General features: G+C 40.5%; 1 protein-coding gene across 2 annotated transcripts in view; it reads left to right on the top strand.

Annotated features, from left to right (window-relative positions):
- LOC136879260 (uncharacterized) overlaps positions 1-25,085 on the top strand; it is a 123,197-nt gene that overhangs the window by 38,948 nt on the left and 59,164 nt on the right. For both annotated transcript variants that reach the window (XM_067153075.2, XM_067153076.2), the window contains exons 4-6: positions 7,528-7,584; positions 9,151-9,207; positions 9,293-9,381. In XM_067153075.2, coding sequence (XP_067009176.2) covers positions 7,528-7,584; positions 9,151-9,207; positions 9,293-9,381 — 203 coding nt within the window. The remainder of the gene's footprint in view (positions 1-7,527; positions 7,585-9,150; positions 9,208-9,292; positions 9,382-25,085) is intronic.

Raw genomic sequence — 25,085 nt, forward strand, 5'->3', positions numbered from 1 at the left:
TATAGTCTTAAAGTTTGCTGTTGAGATATGCGATATGCAGCGGGCCTTTTCTTGACTTCACTTGTGGTAGCTCACCTCCACTTAACGACAGCAATGTTGTTAGTTATTTATTTCGCCTGATCACACTTCCTTGAATTTACATCAAGTCTGTGACCGTTCGTCAGTTTGACAGGAGTAGATATGTCTAAATTGCAATGAACATTACCATATGTTTACAGCATGGTAGCCATTTTAATTACCTTGAGGATCGTCAAGTGAGTTGACGAACGAAAAACCATTCTTCAAAGTTGAGGAAGGATTTGATGATCATCAGTGAAAATGGATGTTGGAGAAACGTAAAAAGTGGATTTGACGGGCCATCAAATATTCGACGATTGTCATCTCCCTTGACGAAGGTTGGTGAAACCGGGCATGAGTCTTTCCATATCCCTGTTGGATAGTTTTTGTTCATGTATTCGGTACTACATTTTCTCGCTTAACACGTTCTTTTTCCTTGTCCCCTGGAGAAATGTCTTAATGAGGTTTTACTGAATACACTTTGAAAGACCAATCATTACTGCCTGCTGGTTACTTATTGCAAGGTGCAAGTAAAGTCTTTGAGGTTGAGCCAGAGGTACTGTGTTAACTGGATAGGAAAGGCCCACAGGCAAGAGAAAAACAGGCAACACTGGTATATGTGTTAGATTGATTGCGAAGTTATATAAGTGCTGTAGAGAAAAATGTAGTAAAAATAATAAACAATGCATGAAAATACACAAGAACTCCAACAACCTCATATGAGGTCTTCATGCACGAGAGAGTTAATTGTCATAAATATTTTTGTTTCTTGTTTTAATGTACACTACATTGCGATTAATGACTGGACACCCATAAGCAGGTGCCAGGGCCGCAAAGAAAAATGTGTAAGTACTTATTAAGATGTTCACTGCATATTAGTAAAGCATGACATACCCACCAACCTGAGCAGAATATTTCCATGGAACTCTTTAAAAATTGTAATAATTAGAGTTTTGAATGTTGGTAGGATGAGAGTTCTATCAAACTTATGCGCTTATCCCACTCGCGTGCCTAGTGCATGACCCGCACAGTGGTTGAAATCAAGAGGTAATACTGGTCATCAGGTGGGTCATGTTCCAGGTGCGTGGGTAGATTACTGTGGATAACAAGCAAAAGCATAAAGTATGATTACAAACATAAGTGTATGCTGTACATATATACACTTCTCCACTCGCAATTCTCTTGAAGTAATAATAAACAGAAAATTCAGTGTCTTACCTCACGTTGAAGTTGTCTTCTGCTCAAGGATCCCAAAAAGAATGATGACATGATGAAAACTGTGGAGAGAAAATACGTGGGAAATGGAATGTGCATGCGCAAATCTGGCTACGGGTGAACCTGCCATTAGTCCCATTCGCTAAAATAGGGGATTCTCTTCACACATTTGGTGCGGATCATGTACTGGGAGCGTGATACTCGTTTCATGCGCCTAGTGCATCATGGAATGGCTACTAGAAAATTTGTATCACAGGTTTTCTGGGGCCTGTTCCACGAACAAACTTTGCAACTTTGCACTTTTCGGTCCAGATTTTGTGCCTATAAAGAGAGTAATTGGACGTCGCAGGAGGAGATGGTTGGCCCAAATTAAAGATTTAATTAAAAAGGGAGAGACATTGGAAGTTGCAATGAGAAAAGAATGGAATCGGTTGTTTCAGAAATACCTCAAGTCCAATTTTTGGTCACTTTGAGTTATGAACACGGTTACGTATTTCAAATGCAAATACATCATGTAACACAGCGATGGCATAAGTCCAGTGAACTCCTATCCTAATATCACAATTTAAAAATCGTCTTATTTTGAGAAATAGCACATGGCCAGGACTGACTGTTATGAAGGATATGGAAAACAGTAGAGTAAAAGCATCTGTGCCTGTGGTTGGAAATGTCGGCAGTAAAATATTAACATGGTGTAGCATCTTAAGTTTCAGGCTTTTTGAAGTGTAGAACATTATAGTCGTTAGAAGTTCTTAAAAATGTAAATAAAAACACCTATACTTCGTCCACAGAGTCTGCGGGGGTCAGTGTGAGTATGGGTCATCCACGCATAGAGGCGTCAGCTGTCTGGTCCAGTGAAGCACAAGGCCTTGAAGGGGTAGCGTGGGAAGGCGGGTACGACCTCAGCTTGGCAAACCTTCCCACATTTGGTGAATAGTTTTCAGCTATAGTTCTGTTTTTATGAGTTTCGACTTGACAGTTAACCAGAAGTCAGTCCATGGTGCCAAGTTGCTACGTGTACAAACAGCTGTTTCACGACACACAACATGAACGGAAATTTATATACTCAAATATATGTCCAGAATCTCTCGGGAACTTCATCGTTAGATGTAAGCATCGACATGACAGAATATAAAATTCACACATGGGCCTAAAATTAAGCTACTATATAACTACTGAACAAAATATTAAAATAAGCTACTAAATAAACTAGAGCACTAATATACCTTGCTACACACCGTTCACCACATATAACGTGCTATACTCCTACTACTACTACTTCTTCTTTTATGACCGCATAGGATCACTTTAGTCAGTCCATTGTTCAGGTTTCTTTGAAGGGATTGTTCGGGCTTTGCGGTCATCCCAGTACTTCTTCAGACACTCCGATCTTCGTGTCCTTTCCTCGGTTGAAAATGTGTGTGCTGTTGGTTTGTTTCGTGTAAGGGTAAAGCGGAGGTTTGTATTCTTGAGTTTTGTATTCATTTGTGGTGTCTTCTGTTGTACGGCCTATTTCCTTCAGATCCTCTCTTACTTCTCTGATCCATTTACATCCTGTTGTGGTATTTTTTTGAGACTAGATTGTGTTTTACTAGTTTCAGAAGTCTCGAATCCTGCATCCTCATGATATGTCCAAAGAATCCCAGTCTCCTCTTATGCATAGTATCTGTAATGGATTCTAGCTCTTTGTACACAACTTTGTTAGGTATTATCCGCCACTGTCCATCTTTCTGGCATTTTTTGTTGATGCAGGTTCTTCTGATCCTCCTCCTCAATTTTCTGAAGTCTGTCAGTTTTTGATTGTTTATTCAGGTGAAAAAGTGTTTCTGCTGCATATGTAGCTTCTGGTTTTATAACTGTGGTGTTGTGTTTTATTTTTGCGTTTATTGATAAACATTTCTTTTTGTAGATATCCCATGTTAATTTTTGTGCTTTAGCTAATCTGTTTGTTCTTGTTTGGATAAAGATTTTTTCATTTAGGTTGTGTGTTAATACTTCTCCAAGATATTTAAATTGAGTTACTATTTTGATTTTATTACCATTCATGGTAACTTCTTTTAATTGTGTTGGTTTTTGGGGCATAATGTCTGTTTTTTCCAATGATATTTTGAGGCCAATTTTATTTGCAATGTTTTGAAGTTCTGATATCTGGGTTTTTGCTTCTTTTATGTCCACTGCTAGTAATGCTAAATCATCGGCGAAATCCAGGCAATTTGTTTTGATTTTTCGGCCAATCTTCATTTTTGGGGGACATTTCCTAAACCATTCCCTCATTACCATTTCTAGAGCACAATTAAATAATAGTAGTGACACATGATACTCTATAGGCTTTTGGGCTTATGCCGTGTCGAGAAAATAAGGTGAAATTCTTAACGTTGTGCAGGGAACTGTGCTCTGTGTCCTCAGAAGAAATCTTGACTGTCCACGAGAAACGCTTCTTAAACAATGACACTTCATATTTGGAACGTTATAATAGAAATGGAAAATGGTACGTTCATTCGCCACCAGATGGCCCCCAGGATGTGGCAACGCTAGCGTTCGAAGCGGAAGCTGACCGAACCATCACACTCAGTCTAAGCGGTTCACATAACGTGTTTGCGTAACACATGACATTGGCAGGTGTATGGCATAGACACAAGCCTAGAATGAAACATCTGGCGATGAGAAAAGTACAAATTTGGAAAACACCGAGACGAAATAACAATAGTGAAGGGACCGGGAAGGGAACTACCTATGTAAATTCTTAATGGCTGGCAACTAGGTATTACTTAATTGATAGCCGGTGTCCCTGTTGAAATTGTTAGGATTTCTATGTATTTCCACAGCTTCCCGTATAATCCTGGACCTGTAGTGTCTAGTGTGGGTAAGAGCTCGAGCATCTTGGAACATGGCATCATGACCCGACGATAGAGCGTGCTCAGCTGTGGTCGATTTGTCTGGTTGGTTGAGACGAATATTACGTTCATGTTCTTTAATAGGGGTACCAGTGGATTGGCATGTTTGGCCGATGTATACCTTACCGCAAGTACAAGGAATTTCGTATACCCCAGGATGTAAAAGTGGGGACAATTTGTCCATGGTTTTACTCAGACTGTGAGCAGTTTTAGTGGCAGTGCCAAACACTGTTTTTATATTGTGTTTGCCTTGGCAATTCGATCTGTGGTGTTGTGAACGTAAGGCAAGTAGGCAGTTCTCTTCACTTCTTCCTTCTGTGAGTTTTGCTTGGTCATTTCTCTGGGATGTAGGGCTCTATAAATCTGCAAATCGCTGTAACCATTACCCTTGAACGCGACTTTGAGAGTGTCCGTCTCCACCTGGATTCGTCTCGCCCTCTTGGCGAGTTGCAAGTAATTAACTTCATTTTCCGTATCAAAATTGAATCACTAAATTTTACAATATTTAAAATTCTTCCACCGTTTTGATACTTTTTTTGCCTTTTGGCAAATTTATTTATCAACAGTACATGTTTCGTTCCTTATTTAGGAACATCCTCAGCTGTTATTGTAGCTTAGGTGAATTGCTAAGATTTTAAACACGTTAATTTGCAGGTACATTGATTCACTTAAAAACTACTAAAAATACCAATTAAATGAAGTGATATTAAAAACAATGTAGGGGTTAGTGTGTTAATGATATGAGAACGGATGATGACATCGTTGGTCAGCTTAACAACTATGTCTATTGGCGAGTGTCGTGAGAATGCCTTGTTTTTGTGCTGGATGGTGGTGAGAATCTGCATGAAGATAGCGATTTGTGTGGGTAGGCTTACGATAGACGGTATGTCCTAGGGAGCCGTCCGGTTTCTTTCTTACTAGAATATCCAAGAAAGGAAGGCATCTGTCCGACTCCATCTCCATAGTGAATTTTATTGACGGATGTTGCTGATTTAGGTGGTTTAGGAATAGATGAAGTTTCTCAGGACCTGTCCAGACTAGAAATGCATCAACAACATACCTCCACCATATCATAGGCTTGATGGGCGCCGAGCAATAGCCTCCTCCTCAAAGTGCTCCATAAAGAAATTAGCCACTACGGGTGAAAGTGGACTTCCCATAGCCGTCTGTTCATAAAAATTCCCACCCCACAAGAAAAAGCTGGACGTCATGCAGTGGTAAAATAGCTTGGTAATGTCCTCAGGGAACAGGTGTTCAATGAGAGACATGATCGAGTCAATCGGCACTTTAGTGAACAAGGACTCCATAGCGTTGCCATGTCCTGGGGGCCATCTGGTGGCGAATGAATGTACCATTTTCCACTTCTATTATAACGTTCCAAATTTAAAGTGACATTGTTTAAGAAGCCTTTCTCGTGGACAGCCGAGATTTCTTCTCAGGACGCAGAGCACAGTTCCCTGCAAAATGTTAAGAATTTCACCTTATTTTCTTGACACGGCATAAAGCCCCAAAGCCTATACAGTATCATGTCTTTAAGTATGGGTCGTGAAAGTAGTAATGACAATAGTAGTGAGAGCCCATCTCCCTGCTGTAGTCCAGTTTTAATTTCAAGTGACTCTAATGTTTCACCCCTAAACTTCACTTTTGATTTATTGCTATATTACTAAAAGATACTAAACAATAAATGTATAAACACTACACTACAAAGTGTAAATGAAACACAAGCGTTAGCACAAAGACCGTGAAAAGAACTGAGCACAGTACAACACACAGCTGATGGCATGTGGTTACAGTAAACAACAGATCTACAACACTGGTAACCGGAACTGGAGTCTAACGTGCTCTATCAGAGCGGTCGGTAGCCTATGATTGGCTGTTTATTAATTCACTTAGTCTCCGCCGAAAGGCAGTGCTCAAATGTCAAGTCGAAACTCCTAAAAACTGAACTGTATTCGGCTCTGCCCATCATGTTCTGTGTGATTGACAGGCGAGGACCTGCCATCTTGAGCTAAGAATGCCAGCACTCAACTGTTTGAGCTAGTCAGTCGGGTATTAAAAAATTGAACACTTAGCCCGTCATGCATATAGTACTAAACCTGTGTGTGACAGTTGTATGTGTGGACTGATTAAAATCATTTTTCACTGGGGAAGCAGTTAATTTAAAAAAATGTGTATGAGTAGTATTTAAAAAATTTCTACAAATAGTATTGAATGCCAGTTCTATTTTAGCTTCCTGTGGAAGTGATAGAGCAGAATCCCGCTAACATTCGATATTCCGTATAACTCTACTGCTTGACAAGCACTAATTTTTCATCTTGTCGCAAAATTATTTTTGTTGGTCAAGACATAAGAGCCATGTTTCTCCCTTCTAAAGTGACTTTGGTGTGTCAACCAATGGACAGGGGCATTTTGAAAACTTTGAATAAGAGATGCAGACGTAAACTTGTTTCTTCTCTTGTCTTAGCTGTGGAGAAAGCGTGTGGCAGGGTCGATAAATGAAAGAAAATCGATAAGTTGCACATAGTGAGGTGGTTATCTGAATCTTGGAATGAAATCAAGCATATAAGCCTCGTTCATTCCTGGAGAGAGTTGTGGACTGCTCAGGAAGCGACTTTGAAGAATCCAGGGAAGAGATACAAAATTGTGAAATAGTGGACTTATTGAAGAAAATTCCAGGCTGTAAATATGTTACTGGTGATGATGGAGAATGGATGGGGCAGGATGAAAACTGAGAACTTTTACATAGTGAAATAGTTGCACTAATAAAAGAGAACGAAGATAAAAAATAAAGATGTATCCGAATACGAAGAGATGACTCATAGTGAATGACTACATGCTGATAAAGGAATGCTCCTTTACATCGAAGAGGACTTTTTATTACTCCGTCACCTATGAGATGAAACTGTATGAAAATGAAATGACTGCAAGAGAGCATCACAACACTTTTTCCTACAAGGAACTAGTCATTTCTTCAGTTTTGTATGTACGTTTCTTCTTTAATTTTTAACAATTATTTTGGGGTATGTTGTACTTTTCTGTGTCCTGTATTGTCCTAGAACTTTAATTAGAGTAAAGTGCAGTAACATATTGTGAGTTGTGAATAACCTACCTCTTATTTCATAAAACTCGACATCCTCTCAGCCCACATTAGTTGAGTTTGTGGGACTGTACTATCATAATTTTGCATATTGTTTCTGTGCAGTTTTATGCCTAACTGTATTTTATGACTTACTGGTTTGTAACGTAACTGATGCTTGCACGCCACCTTCCCCGTTACTAACGGAGATAGTATATAACATGGAAAGACATCTTCATTATTTATTTATCTATTTTTTACCATGCATTCTTAATTTTTTTACAGGAAGTGGGAGATATAAAGAAGGAGCCTGAAGATTTCTCTCCTGCTGATGTTCTTGAGGTGGGTAGGGTATTCATGAACTGTTCAGGGAATTCATGCCTTACAATCTTGGCACTTGCATTCAGTTTTTCAGCATTATTTCTTGTTTGTTACAAGCTGAAGGACCGGGCGAGTTGGCAGTGCAGTTAGAGTCGCGCAGCTGTGAGCTTGCATCCGGGAGATAGTGGGTTTGAATCCAACTGTCGGCAGCCCTGAAGATGTTTTCCGTGGTTTCCCATTTTCACACCAGGCAAATGCTGGCTCGGGCTATACCTTAATTAAGGCCACGGCCGCTTCCTTCCCACTCCTAGTCCTTCCCTGTCCCATCGTCGCCATAAGACCTATCTGTATCGGTGCGACGTTAAGCAGTAGGGGAAAAAAAAACTGAAGGTGTGTAAGGGCCAAAATCTCTTGGCCATTCTTGAGTAAGGAAAGACTGGAATAAAATATACTTTGTAGAAAAGAAATGTCAGATTAGACGCAGAGTGGTATACAGTTTCTAATCACTAGATTGTGTGTCAAAATCCTGGATTCAATTCCAAACCTCACCGCAGAGCGAGTTAGGGTGTATGACGCTGTTGATGGTGATTTGTCTGTTGGGTGGGAACGTTCAGCAGCCCAATTGGTGCTATTCGACAGGAGTATTATTATTTATTTATTTACACTGTTTATGCCCACATTGGAGCACCAAAATCAAACCTTATCCAACAAAGTCTTCAACGAATAAGTTCAGCTTTTAACACTTGTCAACTTTTTCCTTTCCCAAAACTTCTTCATTCTGGATGATCGTGCAGCCCATTCTACTGCTTACACTGCAATATTTTTAGTGATAGTCTTGTGTACTTGTTATTTAGAATCCATTTCTCTTCTCTATTTTCAATTTGATCTTTAGTAATTTTCAGTTAATCCTTTTTTTTTTTTTTTCCTATTTGCTTTACGTCGCACCGACACAGATATGTCTTATAGCGACGATGGGATAGGAAAGGCCTAGGAATGAGAAGGAAGTGGCCATGGCCTTAATTAAGGTACAGCCCCAGCATTTGCCAGGTGTGAAAATGGGAAACCACGGAAAACCATCTTCAGAGCTGCCGACAGTGGGGTTCGAACCCACTATCTCCCGATTACTGGATACTGGCCGCAGTTAAGCGACTACAGCTATCGAGCTCGGTTTCAGTTCATCTAAATCCATTTGTATTTCTTTAAACCATGGGTTTTTTTTGTTTTTTTTGTTTTTTTACTATTCCAAAAGAAATCCAAGTTGTTTCAGGAGTCTAGTATTTAGTAAGCGGTATATGCGTCCAAAGAATGCAATCCTCCGTTTTCACATTGTGTCAATGATCGATTCACTTTCCTTGTAAAGTACTGAATTTAGCAGAAGTCTCCACTAGCCATCAATCTGGTGGTTTTTTAAATTAATAATTGTCTGAAGAATTCTTCTATCAACTTGCAGTTTGTGTGTTGTTGTTGATTATTATTATTATTATTATTATTATTATTATTATTATTATTATTATTATTATTATTGTTGTTGTTGTTGTTGTTGTTGAGTTGTAGTAAGTTGTTAAATTTCTCTTCTTCTCTTTACAGGAGACTTTGTGTGAAACTCAGATTCTTGAAATCAAGGAAGAAGCAGTTGAGACAGAAGTAAGCCTCACTCTGTAATGAGTAGATTGAATCTGTGTTGACATCTCTTCAGTATTATGGAAATTTTTACTTTTGTATGCTTCAGGAACTGGTAGAAGCGGAGCAGGAATTACCAACAGAAGACAGTTCCTTTAATTTTGCTGGTGCTGTTGGTAGAGACAGCAAAGGGACTCGGTATGTATTCCTTGCTTCTTTACTTTGTCACTATGGAAACTGAATGGCAAACCCTCAAGAATTGATTCCTTGCACTGAGTCAAGAAAAGTAGGGTGCATAATTGCAGAGTTATATGACCATTGTTTGACGTCCACACTCTCCTGACTCTGTTCTTCTGGACTTTTAATTTTGGGGACGCGTAAAGTCTGTTGTTGATCATCCAACTCTTTGCAGCCTGTCAGACAGTACACACTACACCAGGCATTTTTGATCATGTTCTCTACTCAGTACGAAGATGAGTGATGGCTTGCATTCAGGTCACTTTGAACATTTCATCTGATACCTGAATGGTGTGTTCCAGGTAGTATTGCAGATATATTCAGTGTAAGAGTGATGGAGTGCTAAATTGCACTCATCATCATTAATGTCCCACTCCAGTCACCCAGGTGTGGTTAACAAGCCGCCTCCACTCCTTTCTGTCCTTCCACTTTCCCTGCTCCATTACTTCCGCCACATCTAATCCAGCTTCTGTAATGTCCTTCCAAATCTGATCCATCCACCTTCTTCTCGGTCTTCCAACTGGTCTCTTTCCCTTTACTTCTCTTTCCAATTCCCTTCTTGCTACCCGTTCCTTTCCCATTCTTTTTACATGTCCGAACCATCTCAGTCTTGCTTTCTGTATTTTCTGTACTAACGGTTCTATATTTAGCTCTTCTCTGATTTTAATATTTTGAATTCTATCTCTTCTTGTCTTTTTAACCGGTGTTCTTAAAAATGACATTTCTACTGCTTGGATCTTACTATCTTATTAGTTACCAGCGTTTCTAGTTGGTATGTTACAATTGGTATGAAATCCTGTTTATATAATTTTAATTTCATTCTCTTGGGTACTTTGTTATCCCATAATAGGATAAAATGTTGTACCTTCTTAGTCTGTTATTAATTTCAGTGTTGATTTCATTACCTCCATCAATAATGCTACCCAGATATGTAAACTGTTCTACATTCTCTAACCGTTCTCCGTCTATGTTCACTTGGCTTCTCGTTTTCTCTTTTCCACAGTGTACAACTACAGTTTTGCTAATTACCATTCCAAACTCCTTCAGATTTTCATTCCAAATGTCCAGTCTCCTTTTGTAGTTCCTTTTCTGCCTTTCCCCAAATCACCTCATCATCTGCAAATACTAAAGCATTCACTTCATCACTACTGATACTCTGTTTTACATGGTTTATGATTTCATCCAGCAGTATAATAAACAATAATGGCAACAGTGCACTTCCTTTACTTTCATGTTACAACATTTTTTTATCTTGTTAATGATTTTGGTACATTCCTTTTCAGTAGGCATTCCCATACATGTTTTCTCTTAACTGTATCACAAGCTTTTTCCAAATGCAAAAATACGAATATGATTTCCTTGTTCCTTTCCAGACGTTTTTTCCATTATCGTTCGCACTGTAAATATCAAGCCTATTGTTGATCTATTCGGTCTAAACCCATATTGTTCTTCCTCTGTGTTTCTATTATATCCCTCAGTCTTGTCTATGACTTTCTCCATTATTTTTAGCCCATGCGATAATAGGGTTATATCTCTATAATTTTCACATTTCTACCTATTTCCTTTTTGAACAGTGGTACAATGCTTTCCTTGTTGCCAATCTTCAGGTATCCTTTCATCCTTCCATATGGCATTGAGGGTTCTGTGTAAGCCACTGTAGTCCATTGCTTCCTGCTGCCTTAATAATAATAATGATTTCCTTGTTCCTTTCCAGACGTTTTTCCATTATCGTTCGCACTCTAAATATCAAGTTGTTGTTCTATTCGGTCTAAAGCCATATTGATCTTCCTCTGACTGTTTTTCTGTTATATCCCTCAGTCTTTTGTCTGTGATTTTCTCCATTATTTTTAGCCCATGTGGTGATAGGATTGTATCTCTATAATTTTCACATTTCTACCCATTTCCTATTTTGAACAGTGGTACAGTGCTTCCTTGTTCCCAATCTTCCGGTATCTTTTCATCCTTCCATATGGCATTGAGGGCTCTGTGTAGCCACTGTAGTCCAATGCTTCCTGCTGCCTTAATCACATCAGCATTGAATTTGTCTTTTCCACTTTCTTTGCCTTTGGTCATTGCTTTCACTGCCCTTTCAAATTCCAACCATGTTATCGGGTTTTCTGCTTTTTTTCCCATCTATTATTTCCATTTTCTTATCTCCTTCTTCCTCTGCGCAGTCATCCTCATTATAAAGTTTTTCAAAATACTTTGCCATCACCTTCTGAAGACCCTTTTCGTCATGTACTGTGGATCCATCTTCTCTCTCTAATGCCTTGATTTTTTCTTGATTTATTCTTTTCAATTTTATTACTCTGTTCTATAGTTTCTGATTTCTTCGACTATCTTGCTCAATTTTGTTGGTAAACTCTCCCCAACATTTCTCCTTTTCTTCCTTGATACTCCTCTTTACTTGTAGTTTCAATCTTTTGTATTCCACATGTAACCTTTCTATCTTATTCTCATCGCTCTGATATATTTTTGCTTTTCCTTATCCATTTCTTTCTTCACCTTGTTCTTTTCTTTTATTTCTTTTTTTATTTTGAAAGTCCACCACCGTGTCTCCTTTCCCTTAACCTTTGCTTTTGTTTTCCTGCATACCTCAATTGCTTCTTCCACAAATGTCTGTCTTAAATTGTCCCACTCTTCTTCTCCACTTCGTATATCTGTTTTAGGCAACTTCCTTTTTATACAATCTTGAAATGCCATTCTTTTATCCTCCTCCTCCAGTTCCCAAATCCTGATCTTTGGTTTCTTCATCAATACAATTTTAGGGAATTTTACTTGTTTTAATTCCACAATTAATAATCTGTGATCACCTTCCATACTTTCATTGGGGATTATCTTTGTATTCATGGCGTGTCTTCCCCATTTACTGTCTGTTATAAAATCGATGAGTGTTCCATACTGTCCAACAGTTTCTCTCCACATTTCTATCGCCATACCCATATGGTCCCAGAACATTATCATACCCCATTCTATCAGTTCCTACATGATCGTTCAGATCTCCCATTATCATGATCCCATCTCCAACAATGTGTGTTTCCAGTTCATTAAGGAACTCTTCTTTTTCTTCCACGCTACATCCTGTCTGTGGAGCATACACCTGTACTATCTTCAATAGTTCCTTGTTTACATGTATGTGCATTATTATAATTCTTTCATTTAGATACTCAACTTCAGCTGTTGGTTCTGTCATGTTTGATAGACATGTTTATTTACCATGTTTGATAGACATGTTTATTTTTAAGATACAACTGTTAAAACATGTATTCTAATGTGTATGTAAATGACAGCTGAAGATGACTTGTGATAAGTCGAAACCGGTCCTTTTTTAAAAAACATTAATAAATTTAGTATTGATAAGGTGGATCTCTTTCTTTCTATGACATACTATAGATATCAATACGGAACATCATGAAATTTATTAATCAAGACAGTAGTTATGTTACACTTTCATGGAACAAAAAGCCTTGTTGTGACTCAGAAGCGTTTTCCACAGCTGTTTAACTCACTGGGCCTGAGCCACGGAACTATTCCGTGCTTCGTCTTTGTGGACCAAATCCCGAACCGTGTAACTGCTCCGTTGTCTCACTTTATTATGTAATTCAGCTTTTCCTCAAGAGATGTCAGAGTGAGTTGTATTTGTGATTTATGTAGGGACTATTTCTTTGCAATGTTATATGCTCTTTGCTAATATACAGTATATCGATAATGTGCTTGGTAATATTAGTTTGAAGTGAGCTATCTTTAGACTTTGAGATTCGCTTGTAAACTAGATGGCTGCCAGTAAACAACTGCAATTTACCGATATATAACCCCTTTTAGAAAGTAATGATGATTGGGAATATAATTTTTTCAGTGAAATTAGTAGTAATATTAGTGATAGTGTGAAAAATGCTCCTGAAGAACAAATAGATGTGGAAATTGAAGAGGAAGTGCAAGGAGAAGACTGTATTACAGCTCAGCAGGCGGACTGAGTACGGACCTGTGATGCTAATGAAATAAAATGTTTTTAATGTATTCCTTGTTCTGCAGTTTGTGGTATGAAAGCCATTTATTTTCATGCATATTTAAATCCTTAATGGTCTTGTAAGTAAGAAATTTTCCATGATATGATGTGACACTATATTTCCTCCAAAATAATCCTAGCCCCAATGCAGTTTCAATCTAACAAATACACTGACTGACAATGACAATGCAACACCAAGGAGGAGTGGTTCGAAAGGGATGAAAGTTGGGGAAAAACCAGAGACGGCACGGACGAATAATTGATGTTTATTTCAAACCGATATGCAGGTTACACAATGCGCACGGCATCGACTCAGTAGGATGTAGGACCACCGCGAGCGGCGATGCACGCAGAAACACGTCGAGGTACAGAGTCAATAAGAGTGCGGATGGTGTCCTGAGGGATGGTTCTCCATTCTCTGTCAACCATTTGCCACAGTTGGTCGTCCGTACGAGGCTGGGGCAGAGTTTGCAAACGGCGTCCAATGAGATCCCACACGTGTTCGATTGGTGAGAGATCCGAAGAGTATGCTGGCCACGGAAGCATCTGTACACCTCGTAGAGCCTGTTGGGAGATGCGAGCAGTGTGTGGGCGGGCATTATCCTGCTGAAACAGAGCATTGGGCAGCCCCTGAAGGTACGGGAGTGCCACCGGCCGCAGCACATGCTGCACGTAGCGGTGGGCATTTAACGTGCCTTGAATACGCACTAGAGGTGACGTGGAATCATACGCAATAGCGCCCCAAACCATGATGACGCGTTGTCTAGCGGTAGGGCGCTCCACAGTTACTGCCGGATTTGACCTTTCTCCACGCCGATGCCACACTCGTCTGCGGTGACTATCACTGACAGAACAGAAGCGTGACTCATCGGAGAACACGACGTTCCGCCATTCCCTCATCCAAGTCGCTCTAGCCCGGCACCAAGCCAGGCATGCACGTCTATGCTGTGGAGTCAATGGTAGTCTTCTGAGCGGACGCCGGGAGTGCAGGCCTCCTTCAACCAATCGACGGGAAATTGTTCTGGTCGATATTGGAACAGCCAGGGTGTCTTGCACATGCTGAAGAATGGCGGTTGACGTGGCGTGCGGGGCTGCCACCGCTTGGCGGCGGATGCGCCGATCCTCGCGTGCTGACGTCACTCGGGCTGCGCCTGGACCCCTTGCTCGTGCCACATGTCCCTGCGCCAACCATCTTCGCCACAGGCGCTGCACCGTGGACACATCCCTATGGGTATCGGCTGCGATTTGACGAAGCGACCAACCTGCCCTTCTCAGCCCGATCACCATACCCCTCGTAAAGTCGTCTGTCTGCTGGAAATGCCTCCGTTGACGGCGGCCTGGCATTCTTAGCTATACATGTGTCCTGTGGCACACGACAACACGTTCTACAATGACTGTCGGCTGAGAAATCACGGTACGAAGTGGGCCATTCGCCAACGCCGTGTCCCATATATCGTTCGCTACGTGCGCAGCACAGCGGCGCATTTCACATCATGAGCATACCTCAGTGACGTCAGTCTACCCTGCAATTGGCATAAAGTTCTGACCACTCCTTCTTGGTGTTGCATTTGCTCTGTCAGTCAGTGTATGCAAGGTTCAATGGGTTAACAATGATGGGCCCCTTTTTTCTCTTCTCATTGCTGTTCCCTCTTTTGTACATAATGTAATATTTATTTATTTATTTATTTATTTATTTTTACTATACCGTTACTTATGTGTTACGTCTGTATTTATCTTACTGTGCCTAGCTGTAAGTTCTCTTCGTTTTACGTTCAATCTTCAGTGTTCCTCGTTGTTTCTTTTCCCTTTATGTTTTGTTCTTAATTGTTGTGTCTCTACAGTTATTTTGTTAGTTTTTAATTTTTCTCTATTTTTATCAATAGATGTTTTTCCTTCATTGTTCTTCCACATATTTTGTTTATGTTTGTCTTGTGCTACTCTATTGTAAATACACTGACTGACAGAGCAAATGCAACACCAAGAAGGAGTGGTTCGAAAAGGGTGAAAGTTGGGGAAAAAACAGAGACGGCACGGATGAATAATTGATGTTTATTTCAAACCGATATGCAGGTTACACAATGCGCACGGCATCGACTCAGTAGGATGTAGGACCACCGCGAGCGGCGATGCACGCAGAAACACGTCGAGGTACAGAGTCAATAAGAGTGCGGATGGTGTCCTGAGGGATGGTTCTCCATTCTCTGTCAACCATTTGCCACAGTTGGTCGTCCGTACGAGGCTGGGGCAGAGTTTGCAAACGGCGTCCAATGAGATCCCACACGTGTTCGATTGGTGAGAGATCCGGAGAGTACGCTGGCCACGGAAGCATCTGTACACTTCGTAGAGCCTGTTGGGAGATGCGAGCAGTGTGTGGGCGGGCATTATCTTGCTGAAACAGAGCATTGGGCAGCCCCTGAAGGTACGGGAGTGCCACCGGCCGCAGCACATGCTGCACGTAGCGGTGGGCATTTAACGTGCCTTGAATACGCACTAGAGGTGACGTGGAATCATACGCAATAGCGCCCCAAACCATGATGCCGCGTTGTCTAGCGGTAGGGCGCTCCACAGTTACTGCCGGATTTGACCTTTCTCCACGCCGACGCCACACTCGTCTGCGATGACTATCACTGACAGAACAGAAGCGTGACTCATCGGAGAACACGACGTTCCGCCATTCCCTCATCCAAGTCGCTCTAGCCCGGCACCATGCCAGGCGTGCACGTCTATGCTGTGGAGTCAATTGTAGTCTTCTGAGCGGACGCCGGGAGTGCAGGCCTCCTTCAACCAATCGACGGGAAATTGTTCTGGTCGATATTGGAACAGCCAGGGTGTCTTGCACATGCTGAAGAATGGCGGTTGACGTGGCGTGCGGGGCTGCCACCGCTTGGCGGCGGATGCGCCGATCCTCGCGTGCTGACGTCACTCGGGCTGCGCCTGGACCCCTCGCACGTGCCACATGTCCCTGCGCCAACCATCTTCGCCACAGGCGCTGCACCGTGGACACATCCCTATGGGTATCGGCTGCGATTTGACGAAGCGACCAACCTGCCCTTCTCAGCCCGATCACCATACCCCTCGTAAAGTCGTCTGTCTGCTGGAAATGCCTCCGTTGACGGCGGCCTGGCATTCTTAGCTATACACGTGTCCTGTGGCACACGACAACACGTTCTACAATGACTGTCGGCTGAGAAATCACGGTACGAAGTGGGCCATTCGCCAACGCCGTGTCCCATTTATCGTTCGCTACGTGAGCAGCACAGCGGCGCATTTCACATCATGAGCAAACCTCAGTGACGTCAGTCTACCCTGCAATTGGCATAAAGTTCTGACCACTCCTTCTTGGTGTTGCATTTGCTCTGTCAGTCAGTGTATATTTTTCATTGCGGAACTCTGTAATTCGGCTTCTCACTGTTTTGGTTTCCCAAATAAATAAATTCACAGGCTGTATCAGAAATTTGTATGGGAAGGAACAACATTGGAACCGAAGCCTGTTTGTTCGCAGGAGAATTTTGAAGCAGTACAAGTTGCTGTACAGAGAAGTTCTGGCAAATCATGTAAAAGGCAGCAGCACAACTGAGAATATCCAGACGCTTCATTCAACGGATTCTTAAAAGTAACCTCCATATGTACCCATACAAGATGATCTCTGGCAAAAAAAAAAAAAAAAAAAAAAAAAGTGTATGGCTTTTAGTGCCAGGAATGTCCGAGGACATGTTTGGCTCGCCAGGTGCAGGTCTTTTGATTTGACTCTGGGACTACTGTTGGCTCGCTAGGCAGAGGACAGGCAATAAAACTCTTAACAACGTCTGGTTTTCTGACAAGGCACATTTTCATTTGGATGGTGAGGTTAACAAACAAAATGTACACATTTGGGCTGTTGAAAATCCACAAGTGCTTCATGAGCAACATCATCATGGTGCGAGGATTACAGTGTGGGCTACAGTTTCCAGTCACCTGGCTAATGGACCCTTTTTCTTTGGAGAAACTGTGAACAGTAAGCGTTATTTGAGCATGCTGCGCAATAACTTTATTCCACATTGTGTTGGATTTCTTACACGAGCATTTCAACATGCAGGGAATTTCACTCGGGTTTCCATACCATGTGACTGTTTTCTTTAGGGAAAAGAGTTTTTCCACATGATTTAATGGACATATTCTTCAAGCTTGCAGTGAAATCATGGAAGACTTGTGCTGTAGGGTGATTGCCAATACTATTGTTCGTTTAAAGGAAGTTAGAAATCTAAATGGTGGCCATATTGAGTGTGTGCTGAGTTAAAACAATTATCTAAGTCAAAACTGGTTAGGACGTTTTTGTGGGGACCAAGAAAAAAAGTCATAAAGAGAAAACATGCTTAAAAAATGAAAAAATTATGCTATTAAATTTAAAGTTATTTATTTAAAATTATGATAAAGACAAAGAAACAAGTGTGTGCAATTATAATTAATGAAATGAATAAAGAAATAATACATTTAAAGAACACCAACATAGTAAAACAAATGAAAAATATTCTTAAAAACGGTGACTACAGTAAAACCTTGTTAATTCGAAGTCGTTGGGACTCAAAAATCGGACTTCGAATTACGTGATTTCGAATTAACCGGCAATTCGCAATTCAGAAGTACCAACCCTTGCCGCGTAACGAAATATTCTAAGGCCCGTTACTGCATGCAGTTAACCTTGATTCACAGTTTATACCTTTCAAATGCCATGAAAAAAGAACTATTTCCAAAATGTATCCAAGAAGGTGCATTTACAGTATTCAAATAATGCACTTGGATATCTCACTGGCAAATATAACCTCACGCAACGAAAGCAAAAAAATCACACAATTCAAAGACGAGGATAAATTATGCTGGTTCCAGTGTGCAAATGCATTATTTTTTGTATATCTGTACTGTTTGCATTTTTAGATGCTTTGTACTGGCATGGAAAGTGCCTGACGCCCTTTTGTGGCTTATCAAACTTTTCTATGATGAGGGGATAAAGTTTCTCGCTTCCATGTGCACTGCAATTGCAACGCACTACACTTTGCTACAATGACCCCCATCCCCCACCCTTGTACACTTCACCGGCTGGCACTTTCTCCTTTAAAACCATAAGACCGTTTGAGCTTGATATATTGGAGTGTACAGATCGGAAAAGGGTAGCTCTGACGCGGATTCAGAATTATTTGATAGGATAGTCAGCTATGTGAGAAACGACATGGAAAGACATGTGATCGTAGCGGGAGATCTGAATTTGCCAGATGTCAATTGGGAAGGAAATGCAAATGATAGGAAACATGACCAACAAATGGCAAATAAGTTAATATGGGAAGGACAGCTGATTCAGAAAGTGATGGAACCAACCAGAGGGAAAAACATCCTGGATGTGGTGCTGATAAAACCAGATGATCTCTATAAGGAAACTGAAGTAATAGATGGTATTAGTGATCATGAAGCTGTTTTTGTGGTAGTTCAAAATAAATGTGATAGAAAGGAAGGTCTTAAAAGTAGGACTATTAGGCAGTACCATATGGCTGATAAAGCAGGCATGAGGCAGTTTCTAAAAAAGTAACTATGATCAGTGGAAAACGGTAAATAAAAATGTAAACAGACTCTGGGATGAGTTTAAAGAAATTATTGAGGAATGCGAAAACAGGTTTGTACCTTTAAGGGTGGTAAGGAATGGTAAAGACCCACCTTATTATAATAGAGAAATAAAGAGACTAAGAAGGAGGTGCAGACTGGAAAGAAATAGTTAGAAATGGCTGTGGAAGTAAGGAGAAACTGAAGGAACTTACTAGAAAATTGAATCTAGCAAAGAAGGCAACTAAGGATAACATGATGGCAAGCATAATTGGCAGTCATACAAATTTTAGTGAAAAATGGAAGGGTATGCATAGGTATTTTAAGGCAGAAACAGGTTCCAAGAAGGACATTCCAGGAATAATTAATGAACAAGGGGAATGTGTTTGTGAGGATCTTCAAAAGGCAGAAGTATTCGGTCAGCAGTATGTAGAGATTGTTGGTTACAAGTATAATGTCGAGATAGAGGAGGAGACTAAGGCCAAAGAAGTAATAAAATTTACATATGATAAAAATGACATTTACAATAAGATACAAAAGTTGAAAACTAGAAAAGCGGCTGGAATTGATCAGATGTCTGGAGATATACTAAAGAGAATGGGTTGGGATATAGTACCATATCTGAAGTACTTATTTGATTATTGTTTGGTTGGAGGAGCTATACCAGATGAACGGAGAGTTGCTATTGTAGCCCCTGTGTATAAAGGAAAGGGTGATGGACATAAAGCTGAAAATTACAGGCCAGTAAGTTTGACATGCATTGTATGTAAGCTTTGGGAAGGCATTCTTTCTGATTATATTAGACATGTTTGTGAAATTAATAACTGGTTCGATAGAATTAAAAGAAATAAGTTTCATAATGATAGATCCGTATTGAACTGTGATTACAATAGAGTAAATTAATATATTATTTTGGGTCCACCTTTTCAATACAAAATGTAAATAGTTTAAATTACATAGGGACTAGTTTCGACCTAGTAATAGGTCATCATCAGCCTGAAGTAAATTAAAGCGTAAATATCGAAGAAAAAATAAACAATGTAAACACAAGTACAGTCTGTTGTATATTCGAAGAAGTTACGTCATTTTTTAAGGTATTCATAGACGTCAAAACACATGGATGTTGGAAAGGCTCTTCAGTTTTTTGGAACTAGGTAATTGTTGCGCGTGGAGGTTTAGGAGTCCAGAGAAGCGTTATATTGTGTTAAAAAATAGAGATCCATAAAAAAGGTCCCGTGCGTCGTATAAAAGTGACAAGTTGTGAAAGTGGAAATCGAAATCGAAAAAGGTTGGTTTTCAAGCGATGATGTTGTTCATTCAGCAAACTCAAGAAGCCAGCATTCAACTGATAATTCTTCTTTATAACATCTTTTAGTGTACACTGGACTTTTAATGCTATACGGCGCACTGAACTTTATTCATAAATAAACAACATAACTTCCGCTCAGTGCTTCGTCAATTGGAAGAGTTACTATTTTTAATATATTGCTGCTCAATATCCCACATGGTATGTACTTTTAAAAAGACTGTACTTGTGTTTACATTGTTTATTTTTTCTTCGATATTTACGCTTTAATTTACTTCAGGCTGATGATGACCTATTACTAGGTCGAAACTAGTCCCTATGTAATTTAAACTATTTACATTTTGTATTGAAAAGGGGGACCCAAAATAATATATTAATTTACTCTATTGTGGTTCGATAGAAGGCAATTCGGTTTTAGGAAAGGTTATTCCACTGAAGCTCAACTTGTAGGATTTCAGCAAAATATAGCAGATATCTTGGATTCTGGAGGTCAAATGGACTGTATCCTGATTGACCTGTCTAAAGCATTTGATAGGGTGGATCATGGGAGACTACTGGCAAAAATGAGTGCAATTGGACTAGACAAAAGAGTAACTGAATGGGTTGCTATTGTTAGGTAAATTTATTCTCTATAGTAGTCTTTGTCTTGTAGGTTGGCAGCTGTATAAAATGTGTACATTATTAAAAATACAAGATGTCGGAAAGCTTAGTTCGCATTTATTTCATGGTCCTCGCAGCCCAGATGAACTTGCTTCAAACTCCTACAATCCACCGTCCTATGTAAGGTAATTAACGCAATCATTGGATTACAGTCACTGAAGTATAAAATTTCATGATTCTGATCGAATTCAAACGAATATTAGATGCTTGACCAAGTTAACCTAGCACAAACTTCGCCCAAAGTCACAACTTATCAAGGAACTTGCAGCTAGGTTATGGTACAACTAGCGCTACCTTTCGCACAAAGTCATAACTTCTTACAAGGTCCACAACCGTCCACTGCTACAACTAACTACCCTGGCTAGTACCATCTATTAACAAATTCACGAACCTTTATAAAATATCGTAATTAGTTCTTACTTACTCTTCCGTTCATCCAGAAAGTTACGTGTTACCTCGGAATAATTATTATCCACTACACTGTGATAACTTATCGAAATCTCACTCATTTTATAGCACCACGATATTCTATAAATATGGAAGATTTCAACAAACGAACATTAACCGAAAGGAGAGCAACCTTGAAGGCTTGTGTAACTCGCATTCAACACTTCGTTGAGTCAGAAATAAATTCTGCCGATATCAACCTCATTCAGGTTAAATTAAACAGATTGCTCTCCACCAACGAAGAATTCAAGCAAATTCAAAGCCAACTAGAGTCATATGATGAAGAAAATGAGGAATCTAACACGATCTACTGAGAAGAATTCGAAGACACAATCGACTTGCTGGAGGCTAAATTAAGGAAGGCCACCAATCCACAAAACATGTCAGGTAATGTTGAAGTGCTCACTCAGTCATCACATGACATGCCTAGAAATATCAAATTACCAAAAATAAATCTCCCTACCTTTAGTGGGACTCTAATTACCTGGCTGCACTTCAAAGACACGTTTGAAGGTCTGGTGGTCAACAATAATAACCTCTTAAACATAGAGAAATTCCACTACTTGCTCTCCTGTCTGAAAGGCGAAGCCAAGGACAGCATAAGAAATATCAGCATTTCTGACTCCAACTTTCAAGTAGCCTACAACATTCTGGTCAATCGTTATCATTCACCCAAATTAATTGCAGCTGAACACATTAGGCAAATTACGGAAACTTCACATAAAATAGGTTCAACGGAGAGTGAAATACACAAACTGATCAATATATTCAAGGGCAGTATAGATGCTCTTAATGCCCTAATCGCCCAACCAAGTATCCTAGATTTACTTCTTAATGAACTCCTACTCTCTCGACTAGACAAAAAACTAAGGTTAGAATTTGAAAAGGAGCATTCTCATTCCGATGCAGTTAAATTCGAGGAGCTCATTAGTTTCTTGGAGAGACGCTGTCAGACACTACAACTCTGCTCTTCTACCCAACCACCTGCAGTCAGTCTTAACAATTACCCCAAATCAGCGCCACGCTTGATAACACAACAACAATCATACATTTCGACAGCAGAGAGATGTTACATCTGCTCAGAAGAGCACAGGCTGTATAAATGTCCTGATTTCCTCAATTTGAGTTCTGGTGAAAGGTTCAAATTGATCAAAGGTAGCAAGCACTGCAGTAACTGCCTTAGTCCATCACACACTTGGAAGGCATGTAGATCCAGTACTACATGTAAGGTATGCAAGAAATACCACCACACGTTGCTACACCAAAACGATCAGAATGAGGAGAAAACTAACATAAACAGCACTATGGCACAAAACCCACAGGATAAGGACACACTCCAATCGTCACATCACTCTCTCAGAAGTACTTCAAACACTCAGGTTCTTCTAAGCACAGTCACGGTTAAAATCAAGGACTCAATCGGAAGATATCATCGCATGCGAGGTATATTAGATAGCGGTTCCCAAAGCAACTTCATATCCGAGCAGGCGGTACAACAACTTAAGCTTAAGAAGAAAAGAACGACCGTTATATCCCTGAAGGCATTCGGTGAACTGACATCCGAAGCTGATTCATCGGTAAACGTAGAAGTGCACTCGGCAGTCAGTGACTTTCATTTCAATATGGAATGTATAGTACTATCTAGGATAACTGGCAATATCCCTGCATCAAACATCGACCTCAAGCAATGGAATATCCCAAAGGATGTCATCCTCGCTGATCCAGATTTCCACCTTCCTCAGAGTACTCACTTACTAATCGGGGCTCAGTTCTTTTTGCATCTCATGAAGGAGGGGAGGAAATTTCGCGCAGGATATCCCACACTGCAGAACACTCAGTTAGGATGGATTCTAAGCGGGGAGTATCCACAGCAAATGAATGAAGGAGAAGACAATGGGCAAGGATCTAATTCATTCTTTATTAGGTCTGACCTCAGTCTCGAGAATCAAATACAACGATTCTGGTCCATAGAGGAAATAAATCATGAAATTCGATCACCAGAACATGCGGAATGTGAGAAAAATTTCATCGACACCACCTAAAGGGACGAGAGTGGAAGATATGTAGTAGAATTACCCCTGAAAAAGGAAATAAACCTAGGAAGCTCAAAGGAGATTGCAAGACGTTTTCATTTCCTGGAGAGAAAATTGCAAGTGAAGAGCAACCTTCGTCAAGATTATGTCGAGTTTATGAGTGAATATGAAGCACTTGGACACATGGTCGAACTTCAACCAAATTCCACACTAAGACAAACAGAATATTACCTTCCTCATCACGCGGTTCACAAGCATTCGAGCAGTACTACCAAGACAAGGGTGGTTTTTGATGCCTCTACAAGAACCGACAATGGCGTGGCACTAAATGACATTTTAATGGTAGGACCAACAGTACAAGACGACTTATGCTCATTGGTCATGAGGTTTCGTATGCATAGAATAGCCTTTACAGCTGACATAGAGAAAATGTACCGACAAGTAAGAGTGCACCCAAAACATCAACCCCTGCAATGCATATTATGGCGAGAAAGCCCTCAGGATGAACTAAAATCCTACGCCCTTACTACCGTCACGTATGGTACATCATCAGCAGCTTACTTAGCTACAAGATGCCTGGTACAGCTGGCTATGGATGAAGCAACCAGATTCCCTCGAGCGGCTTCAGTTCTTCGCCATGATTTTTATGTGGATGATTGCATCTCAGGGACAGATACTTTGGATGAAGCTCTAAGGTTGCGAATCGAACTTCAAGACATTCTTCAGCTTGGAGGATTTCCGTTGAGAAAGTGGTGCACAAATAGCCCAGTACTCCTTGAATCAATTCCAGAGAACTTACGAGAATATAAACATTCATTGACTGACAGTGAGAGCAGCGTAGTAAAAACGTTGGGTTTAACTTGGCACCCTTCAACGGACCAATTTCAAATCAACTGTGGCCTGAAGTCACATCAATCGATCTCAATGGAATCCAAGTGTTCAAAACATATGGTGCTGTCCATAATATCATCAATATTCGACCCACTAGGGCTGATAACTCCCGTAGTTGTTCTCTTCAAAGTCTTCATGCAATGCCTGTGGCAAGAAGGTTCAGGATGGGATGATCAACTGCTCGGGAATTTGCTCGATACCTGGATTGACCTTTATCAACAAATACCACTACTTAACAATTTCAAAATTCCAAGACTGGTCCTCAGTGAAGGGATAGTGAAGAATATCGAAATACATGGCTTCTGCGATGCTTCACAGACTGCTTACGGGGCTGCCGTGTACATAAGATCTGTTAACCACAAGGCCGAGGTTCTCACGAGACTTCTTTGTGCAAAATCAAGGGTTGCACCTCTAAAACAGATTTCAATTCCCTGTCTCGAATTATGTGGTGCCTTAATTTTGGCTCGTCTTGTCAAGAAAACGCTTGAAACTCTACGCACTACCCCCGATGGTGTACTACTTTGGACTGATTCAGCAATCGTATTAGCTTGGTTACGCGCATGTCCTTCAAAATGGAAAACATTCGTGGCAAACAGGGTGGCAGAAATTCAAGACACTGTACCAGCCTCCCATTGGCGTCATGTTGGATCACTGGACAATCCTGCAGATCTTGCATCACGAGGAGTACAGCCACGGCTTCTTCAAGACAGTGCACTATGGTGGGAAGGCCCCAGCTGGCTGCGTCTAGACCCTG

The sequence above is a fragment of the Anabrus simplex genome, chromosome 8, assembly GCF_040414725.1.
Source record: "Anabrus simplex isolate iqAnaSimp1 chromosome 8, ASM4041472v1, whole genome shotgun sequence".
In the NCBI taxonomy this organism is placed as follows: Eukaryota; Metazoa; Arthropoda; class Insecta; order Orthoptera; family Tettigoniidae; genus Anabrus; species Anabrus simplex.